At 34.8% G+C, this 10,660-nt stretch overlaps 1 protein-coding gene across 1 annotated transcript; it reads right to left on the reverse strand.

Annotated features, from left to right (window-relative positions):
- Positions 1–6,328: 6,328 nt before the first annotated feature.
- On the reverse strand, positions 6,329–7,371 carry LOC132167238 (uncharacterized). The gene has a single exon (XM_059578147.1). It carries the CDS (start codon positions 7,209–7,211, stop codon positions 6,333–6,335), a length of 879 nt encoding a protein of 292 aa, XP_059434130.1. The 5' UTR covers positions 7,212–7,371; the 3' UTR covers positions 6,329–6,332.
- Positions 7,372–10,660: the final 3,289 nt, after the last annotated feature.

Consider the following 10,660-nt stretch of genomic DNA (forward strand, 5'->3'; position numbering starts at 1 on the left):
TTTTGGAAAAGAATGAGCGATATATAAATCAAAACAACTTAAGCATAATGCTCTACAGAGATAATGTCTAAAATGGAATTAGGAACTTCGTCAATAAGGACTTGTTCCACACTACAGGATAATGCTTCCTTCGCCTGGCTATGAGTAGCACCATTGAGATTTTGTCTAACACGATTAATCTTCTAGATTTGTAGACAATTAAGCAAGTCCCTCGCCTCCTCCATAAGATGACCGTAACGGTTCCAATTTCTCCCATCTTTATTACGAGCTTACACCACTTGGAGGGAGCCACTGTCTAGAACCACCCTATGAAAACCCAATTTCTGACTCAACTTAATGGCCCTTAATGCCACTGCTGTCTCCGCAATATTGGGCTCTACGATGTAGTCTTTTGGCGCTACCACACCTCTCCCTTCCCATCTCTGACAACCACAGTAATACCCATCTTCCTTCTACTCTTATCCATAGCTATATCCCAATTTATTTTAACAAACTCGTTCTTAGAGGCTTCCCATTGAACGTCATCTGTAATCACCCTCTCCATCGGGCTATCTTTCCGAGAGTTAGCTAATTTGAATGCCTCTAGAGACTTCGCGGCACACCCGATTACACTAGAAGGAGGACTAACCTTCTTCCCATAAACACATGCGTTCCTACGAAATCATAACATTCTAGCCACAACCGCCATGAGCTCTATATCTTCCTTCTCCAAAAATTGAAAAAGCTCTTCCAATATGAAAACAAGCTCCTCCAATATAAGCAATAAAGTTGGTAAAGCAATAAAGATGGTAGCACACTTTTTTTTTTTTTTTTTTTTAATTTTTAACGAAGTATCTCTTCATTGATATAATAATCAAACAGAGCAAAATGCTTCATACAATACCAAAGATACAATTTAAAATCTTCATAACTCAAACATTATCTATGACATACACAATAGCTTCTCGGGCTATTGCAAAATAATATCTACGAAAAGTCACTGTCCCAATCAATTTAATTTCAGATCTACAGCAAATTCCGACGAATTACGTCTCTATATCTACTACCAGGTCATTGATTCTTTATGCCTAACTCCTCCATCATCGGTGTATGGTTTGCTCTCAGAAAATGAACCATAAGAAAACAAAAGACCGACTGAAAACCAATTCCGTTATTCTTAAGGATTTGTGAAAACAAAACCTATAAAAAGGAATAAAACTTCACCCCATAGATCACTACAAATAGCAGATTTAGAGAGAATACATTCTTATTTAAAAACAATGAAAATACAATAATAAAAGCCCAACACACCCTCATGTGTTTCATGCGCCACCGCCAATCAGCCACGCGCCGCTGGAATGCATCATGAGGACCATTGACACACAGGCCCTAGTCCATCTACCATGGAGGCGGAAAAAAAGAGGGAAAAGGGGGAAGGAGAAAGGGGGAGGAGGGAGTTGTAACTCCCTCCCCTAGTTTAACCCCTCATAGATTTGACAATTAACCATGTGTGTTATGAGTCTAGTAATAGAGGTATTTTAGGATTAGAATACTTAGAGATAATAAGTTATGTTTATAAAATTAGATTTATAATTTAAATATTATATATAATATGTTATCATTAAAGATAATATATTATCTCATTAGAAGTAGTTTATTTCTATTAGTCTTTTATATTTATTATGTGTTGTAAGTCTCTATTTAAAGATACTAAGTTTATTAATGAAATTAAGCAAAGATTAATTATTCAGCTCTTTAGTTGATTTAGGGCTATTAGGGTTTCTTGAACTAACCTTAATCTATCAGTTACGTGCTAGAGCAATTAAGCCGATAACAATGTGGTGATTTGTATTTTACTTTTTTATACCTTTGAAACAAACAAAAGTGATTTTAATTAAGCCATCAAAGATTTATGAAAAAATAAAAAATAAAAATTGATTTAGTTTGAACATAATAACATCATTACATCAAAATGATTAGAGTAGTCTTATGGAGACTTCCAAAATACCCAAACTTCTTTATTATTTGACGTGGCACAAACTAACCAAAAACATTTATTCTATCTCCTATTCAGTGCCACCCCATTAGACCATCTGGTGGTCACAACCACTAGGTGGGCCATGAGAAGGGATCAAAGCTACTAGCGAAGGCTCTCGGGCTGATCAAACAACTCCTAAGCTTTTGAGATGACTACCTTAAGGGTTTTAGAAACAGTGCAACCATTTTAAAGTAGGATTAGCAATTTTTGACACGATTTGTAAATTCGATACAAACCTTTCACGAAATTAAATGATTAAGTTTATGAGTCAGATTCGTTTAATTAAATGAGTATGGTTAGAAACTTAGAATTGACCTACATAGTCATATATTCATGCTTCAATAGGACCCAAACTCGACACACGCGACATAATGGTAGGCAATTTTTGACATGACCCTGCTCGACATGAACCTAATGCAAAATTAGAAAGTTAGAGTTGACCTATTTAATTAAATGAGTTGGCTTATGATTAACCTAGATAGTCTTATACACATATCTCAACACCATAGCCAGCTCGAGCCTTAGGTGGATTAGGCGGCCACCTAAGGCCCCAATTAATAAATATTAATGAAGATTTTTTCCTTAAAAAATTATTTAAGGCCTTAATTACCGTCAATATTATTTAATTAAGGCCCCAAATTATGGTAAATAAGTAATTGAGAAGAGATATACTAAGGGTACTAACTCTTTTACTAATAGATGCTTACTAAACTAATGTGTGACTCATTCATTGGTACTAGTTACATTTATCTTAATTAATTGTTTTATTTTTCTCCCATGAACTAGCTACACATTAATTTAGTAAGCATTTGTTAGTACCCCTAGCATTTCTCAATTGAAAAACATTAATATTGTTTGATTCTCTTAAAATCTTCAACATTCCATTCTTGAAACAAGTATTGCAATAATTGATAGCATTAAATAAGAAAATCAAATAATATATTAATATCAAAGTCATTCTCCGAGAATGATTAGTTTTGGCGTGGTGCTTTTGCTCATGCCTAGAGAATGGCTACCTATGTCCCGAATTGAATCTGCACCAGGCAGATCTATTATATAAGCGGAAGATTGAGCATGGGTTAGCAGATGTAGACGTCATAGGATTTCAATGTAAGATTTGTATGTTTTTAACCTTTATGACGTGTAATCTTTTAGCTTCAGCTATGAATTTCAGAGTTATGCTTTATGATTGTAAGAGCTTTTATGGTATTGATTATTCATGAATGAAATCGAAATGAATTTCTCTTTAATATATATATATATATATATCAAAGTCATTCTTAAATAAAATTTTCATGTTACGTAGAGATATTTTGGAACATGATCATCTTCATTTAAATTGGAGGGGTATTTTGTGTGTGTGTGTGTGTGTTTTTTTTTTTTTTTTTTTTTTTTTAACTTTTTGAGGGGACAAAAGTACCCCTCTAATATAACTAACTGAATATTATCCAGTTCAAATAAACTGGAGAGGATTCTAATTCAGATATTTTGGGCCTTGTGATGAGCAACTAAAGATTCCAATCGTAATTTACAATGACAGCTAATTAGCAATAAATTATAATCACAAGTCCCAATTGATATTTGGATAGTCACTGCATGAGATATGAGTTTTTTTTTTAATTATTTTTTTTTTAATTATTTTATTTTTTATTTTTATTTTTTTATTATATTTCCCTAACATAGGTTGCTTGTCCACAAAATATAAATTTATGATTGGATTCCAACTTAAAAAAAATTAAATGTTAGGAAGATGGAAAGTCTTTATATATATATATATATATATATATATATATATATATATATATCAAAGTCATTCTTAAATAAAATTTTCATGTTGAACGTAGAGATATTTTGGATCATGATCATCTTCAGTTATATTGGAGGGGTATTTTGTGTGTGTGTGTGTGTGTTTTTTTTCACTTTTTGTGGGGACAAAAATACCTTCCCAATATAACTAATTGGATATTATTCCGTTCAAATAGACTAGAGAGGATTGTAATTCAGATATTTTGGGCCTTGTGATGAGCAGCTAAAGATTCCAATCGTAATTTACGATGACAGCTAATTAGCAATAAATTATGATCACAAGTCCCAATTGGTATTTGGATAGTCATTGCATGAGATATGAGGTTTCTTTTTTTGTCAATTTTTTTTTCAATTTTTTTTTTCTAACATGTGAGATAGGTTGCTTTTGTCCACAAAATATGAATTTATGATTGGATTTCAACCTTAAAAAAATTAAATGTTAGGAAGATGGAAAGTCTTTAAATATTTTATTCAATTACAAACTTATATTTGTAAGTTTCTATTATTTCTCTCTATTTCTCTATTCAAGTCTTATTCAAATTTGAATTCTTCTTATTTTCTCAAATTTTATTATCTTACAACAACTATTCAAGTCCTTAAAATCATTTCATATCTGATCCATGATTAAAAAAAAATAATAATAAGGAGATGTTAGAAAAAAGAAGAATAATTTTTAAATACAAATATAATATTTAAATTTAAGAAAAATACCTTATTTAAATTTCTACCTTAAACCCCAAAATGTATCTAGCCGGCCTACTCAGAAACCACCATTCCAACACAAGTTATGACCCCTACCTCAAAGTTTAGTTAGGAGTGGTGAACCACCTCACCAGTAAAGAAGCTGAACAATTTTTTATTTTTTTTTTTTTTTTAGTTTTTTGTTTTACCTGCTCTTGAGCCATTGCAGCTACTCCTGAACCAATGGCTCAAGGGCCAATCAAATGACACCTTAAACTCTCAAGTTGGCTACCTTAAGGGCTCCAGAAACAGCGCAGCCACCCTCCAGGTTGGTTGGTTGTTGTTGAACCACCCATAAAGAAGCTGGACAATTTTTTTTGTTTTTTTACAACTTAATTACACGACAACGCCATGTCACATGCCACTCCGATAAGTTTTGTTGAGGTTCTGTAGCGCCACATCGCAATGGCAGTGAGAGAGTAGAATAATAAAGTCTTTTAAAGTTTTGTCCAAATTTCAAAATGGGTTGCTCTATTACTTTTATTTTTAAAAGGGTAAAGTCCATTTAACCCCTTTAAACTACCACCCCAATGACAATCTTTTTCTCAAACTATCAATTGCGACAATTTATTCTAAAAACTACCAAAATAATGATAATGTACCCCAAATTTTAACAAAATGACAAAATTACCTTTATTAAAATAAAAAATATATATATTAATTTTTTTTTTCCAAATTTTAAGGGCATTTTTGTCTTATTGAAAATTATATAGGGGTAATTTCGTCATTTTGTTAGCTTTGGGGGTACATTGTTATTATTTTGGTAGTTTGAGTGGTAAATTGTCCTAATTGATAGTTTGAATGTAGATTGTCATTAAAGTAGTAGTTTGAAGGGATTGAGTGGGCTTTACCCTCTTTAAAATTAACAGTTTTTTATCTATTTGTCTCATTTGACATGTTATATATGCATCAAAGTTAGTAGTTTTCCCTCTTATGCTACAAATCCAGAAAATTAGGATTATGAAGAAAATGGATTTTGTTTCTAAAGTTTGGTCTCTTTGTTTTTTTTTTTTTTAAGAGAAAAAGGGTTCATGTCAATATTTTTTTCATATTCTTCCTCATACCATCTTACAAATTATATACATCAACCATTAGATTTATGAGGTTACTATAAGTCTACAAATCTAATATTTAATTTGTAAGATGAAATAAAAAAAGAAAAAAAGCGTAAAAAATATTGATGTGAATTGCACTTAATGATATGTCATTGATAAATGGTGCTGATACGAACACTAGAATATTAATTGAGAAACACGACATATTACAAATACAAACCATTAATTCAAATCCTAAAGATTATATTATTGAAATTAAAAACTTAAAAGAATAAATTCAAATAAGATAAAAACCAAAGGATTTTCCATTTATTTAAGTATATATATTAGGATAAGTCTGATTCTGATGCACCCGATTATATTTGAACTTTTACCCAAACGCTAAAACCTGTGGGACCACTCTCTCCCTCGTCTCCTTTCTCTTTATTTATCCTCTTTTCACTTTTTCATTATTATTATCACCGCACGCGAGCTCTCATCCAACTCTACTCTATTTTTCGCATCACACGTCCACATCAACACTAAACAACATTGAACCTCTCCAAGTCATCCTCATCACTATGATCACTTATCCTGTCGCACTATCATTTACGACTACGACTTGACCTATTTACAAAATAGTCCTTTCAAAAAAAAAAAAAAAAAAAAGAAATTCTATTTTCGTTGGAATTATTCGGAGATTTATTTATGACGTGCTGCTCGATGCTCGATCGTCATCTGGTGCGGACGAAGAAGCCACGGTGGCTGACATTGACTACGGAAACGGCGTCGTCGAACCCGACGAACTTGCATTTTGCACCGCCCACATTTTCCGGGACCAGATTCGTGGTCCGGCGGTACGGTCCGAACCACTTGTTTTGCATGTACCGGTTCTTCCTCCACGGAGGCACGGAGAGCTCCCTGCTCCTCAGCGATCGCTTCGCCACGTTGCACATAACCTTAACCACCTTCTTCAGCTCCTCGCTACGGCCGACGAATGCCCTAGGCAGAGAGCGGAGAAGCGTCGTGTATTGCTCCGTCGGCCGAGCGATCTCGAACTGGGCCGCGAAGTCGAGCTCCACGATGTACCGGGTGGGGTGCCACGTGGAGGACCCTGGTTGTACCACGTCAATGAACTCGTAGTTCCCGGCAGTGAGCCCCCCGGAGGAGTCCCACCTGGTCTTGCAGATCGCGGCATTGTGGCCCACCTCTCGCAGATACGCCATCACGCTTCGCCGGAAAACGTTTCGGTTCGATCTCAGCAGGCACGAGAACCTCTCCGCCGCCTCCGAAACGTGACCCACGAGCATTTTCCGGTACGAGTCCACCGCATTGTCTCCGGCCGTCGATCTAAGAATATCTTCCACCTCTCCGGCAAGTTCGGCCACTGAGTCGACCCGCTTCGAGTCAATATCGTCTGCGTGGCAGTCTGTCAGGCAATCGTTCTCAAGAAAACCGTGGACGAGCTCGGAGAGGCAAGGTGAGTCGTCGTGCGAGTGCTCGCTCCCGCTGCTGACATAACTAAGTTGGGTTTGATCTTTACCAACGAGTCGAGCTCTGACCTTGTCGTTTAGCGGGTCAGTAACTCGCTTAGTCCTACCGAACGCCGCCATTATTGTAGTTCGATCAAGAGCTTTGAAGCCTTAACAGATTTGCATGTTTATCAGGAATATTAATGGAATATTGAAGGAATTAAGCAAGAGGCCTTTATATAAATAAATAAAAGGGTTTTGAGTTTTTTGAAAAACAGAGAATTTTACGTGAGAATATTCGGAGAAAGTGCGTTGAGTACTGGGGACTTGCAGGGGATTTAATAATTTGACTCGTGGGGAGAGGATATGCGGAGAAGTATCCGAGTCGGACTGTACAGGTGGCAGCATATCCGACAGCACCTGGGGGGATTTATTCGGGATGCCGTGGGCGGAACACGTGACTGGCACGTGGTCAAAAGGTTGGGACTTGGGAGAGAGGGGAGAGGGGATATATTGCACCTTGGGGGATTTATTCGAGTAGAGATTTTCAACAGCTGGGGTTATCTCAGCGTCTACCAAAGTTTTACGTGGTAAAAATTTTTTTATTTTTTATTTTTAAATAATGTCAGATATTTTATTTTTTTAAAAAAATAAAAATAAAAATTGAAGGAGAGAGATATTAAAAAAAAAATTTAAATTTGAGGTATTAGTACTAAATTTGAGGTATTAACATCAAATTTGAGGTATTAACACCAAATTTAAGATGATCGAATCTCTTTTGGGTGATACAATTCCTAAAGAGTTAACTTTCTACCCCTAAATTTTAGTTTTGAATCCCAAAGAAATTTTTTTAAAGCATTAAAAATTAAATATTAACTCATAGAAATTTAACTAAAAAAAAAAGACAAATTTTTTTTATTTTTATTTTTTAATATATGTCCGACGCAAAAGGCAGCCGCATAGCAAGACTCGATTTATTCGGGTTGCCTTGGGCAGAACACGTGACTGGCACGTGGTTAAAAGGTTGGGACTTGGGAGAGGGGAGAGGGATTATATTGCAATTTGCAAGAGATAAGGGTTGCCTCTTGGTGGTTGTCAAGGGTTAGATTACTATTATGTATTAATAAGATTATCTTTAAAATTATCGTATCATCCAATCATCATGTACTTTGATTACGGATAGGAATTCTAGCTCCCACGTAGGTAATAGGAGAAAAACTATATTTATTCTTATCTAACTATCACTTTATGTGTTACATGTTCTTAATATTTTAATATTTTAAATGTTTCTGTAATTTGTCATTGGTGGAACCAAGAATTTGTTGGTTTATGGTCCGAACATGTATATATAATCTCTCTATTTACGAAGGATAAATGTCTATAAAATCATTCTTAAAAAAAAACTTTCATTCAAATACAAAAGTATTATAGTTTGCTATAGACATTAGCAACAATTTTCTTTTTAAAAAAGAACTTTGTATCTCCTTCGAATTATGCTCAACGTCATGGAATAAAATTCATCAATTATCATCTTTGTAGTAAAATCCTTAACAATTTTTTTTTTCTCAAATATAAACTATCAAATGATTTGTAAGAAACTCATATTCCATTCTACTACGAAATCTAATTTTTACAAATTTCATCGCAGAAAAAGCTCACTCAATAATGGTAGTAGAAACAGAGAGAGTCAATACTAGATGAATTAGTCAATCAAATTATAGATCTTTGACTTTCCCGAATTTGCTAATCATCTACATAACTCAAATAAAGTTGACATATTCTGAAAATCCGAATCTTTTGGCACATGAAGTTAATAATGGTGCAATTGAAATCTCAAATTCATTTTTTCTTGCTTAGTGAAACTCGAGAATAAAACTTCTCAATTAAGTTGCGTATATCATCAATTTTAAATGATTTGTATGTATCTTTAGGGCTTAAAGTAGCACTTAGAATAAGAAATTATATTGTATGCTCACTAAATCTATTATTCAATTCTTGTAATTGAAAGTCTGTTGCAACAGTAAATACATCAATTCTAAAATGATGCTCCATTGTCATTGAAGATTCTTCATTTTGGCAACGAGGTTTACCTCAAGCAGTGTAACAAGCATTCATATCAGGAACCGCCTCTTCATTTCTCAACTTCTAAAGAAGTATTTTTGTAGTTGAAACTACACTCATAACATTTAAAATGTTTTGAGAATTTTGTTACAAAGCTTAGTGTAATGCTCCCAAATTTGGCTTTGACCAGTCTGGTAGAGTTATTGGCAATTACCCTAGTTTAGCTAACTGGTAGCTAAATGAGGAACTGCCCCTCTAAACATCATCAGAGTTAATGCATAGGAAGGTGAAATAAATCTAAGAAGTTTATGTTGTGACAATTACTCACATAAATTAATAGGCAAATAATCGCTATGTTTTACTCGCAAGTGCATAAAATCAAAACGATAGTATAGCAGGCAAATATAAGATCATTCCCACGAAAATTAGTAAATTATGCTTAGAATGTATTTTCTTATTTAATTAACGATTTTAAAAAAAAATTGTCACTAATTGAATTAAAATAAAGAAATAAAATAGAAGATTAACTAAACTAAAAAGGATTAGGGTTAAACATAGGCATGCTCATATCCTAATCGTGCTCAGTCAACTGACATGTCGTACGTTTTAAGGAAAGTGGTCGTAAATGTTTACTTATATCGTGCGCTCACTTGAGTCCTCCGACATCACAAATCCCTACTATAACAAAATGTTATACATCGTTATATGCAGTACTAGAGAACTCTCTGAGTGACACAATAAGTTTTACCTAACATAAATGGGTCGCGGAAACCCTAAGCTCACATATTTGGGTCACTGGGTGTACTTCCTGCTCTCAGGGCGAACGCTCGGCGCCATGGGCATACGTTCGGCCAAAGAGTGGGAATTCTTAGCCAGAGGCCCAAACATGGTCTTATGCTTCTAGGGTGTGGTAAATCTCATCCTAGGCTCCTAATGGACACATGTAAAGTACAAAACATGCTAAGATGCAAACTTTAAAGAAATCAAAGGCAGATTTAAAACTTTTCAAAATTATTCTTGGTTTTGTAAGAAAATGAGTGCAAGAATTTGCCAAAGCATCTTTAAAACTTGTAATACTAAGAAAACAGTAACAAGATGAAGGATAAGGGAATGAACAAGAAACTACCTTGATGATGGCAAAACTCCACCATGGCTTCCTCCTTCTCCAAAATCACTCCTTACTCTAGGGTTAATGTTTATTGGTGTGAGGAGAGGCTGAGGGACGAAGGCAAGGGTTTATATAGGGGATTGGGGCATGTCAGCAAACATTCAGGTACTATTGGGCGAACGTTCGTGTACTATTACCCAATGGATAAAATGGCTCAGATGTACGTTTGGACATTAGCCACTAGCTCAAAGATTGGTCAACGTACGCTCATGGTGGTCCCTCTAGCGTACACTCACACTTAGGTTAAGGGAGTACGTTTAGGTGGTCTCCCAAACATACGTTCGATCAGAGAATGGGTGTTTTGGGTTTTGGCTTAAAAGGCTCAAGGAGTTGGGCTACTCACAAAGGGTTTGGGCCTTGG

This window comes from Corylus avellana, chromosome ca1 (genome assembly GCF_901000735.1).
Source record: "Corylus avellana chromosome ca1, CavTom2PMs-1.0".
In the NCBI taxonomy this organism is placed as follows: domain Eukaryota; kingdom Viridiplantae; phylum Streptophyta; class Magnoliopsida; order Fagales; family Betulaceae; genus Corylus; species Corylus avellana.

What these genes read in the sequence shown, in the direction of transcription:
- LOC132167238 (XM_059578147.1), bottom strand. Translation starts at nt 7,211, where the DNA reads ATGGCGGCGTTCGGTAGGACTAAGCGAGTTACTGACCCGCTAAACGAC.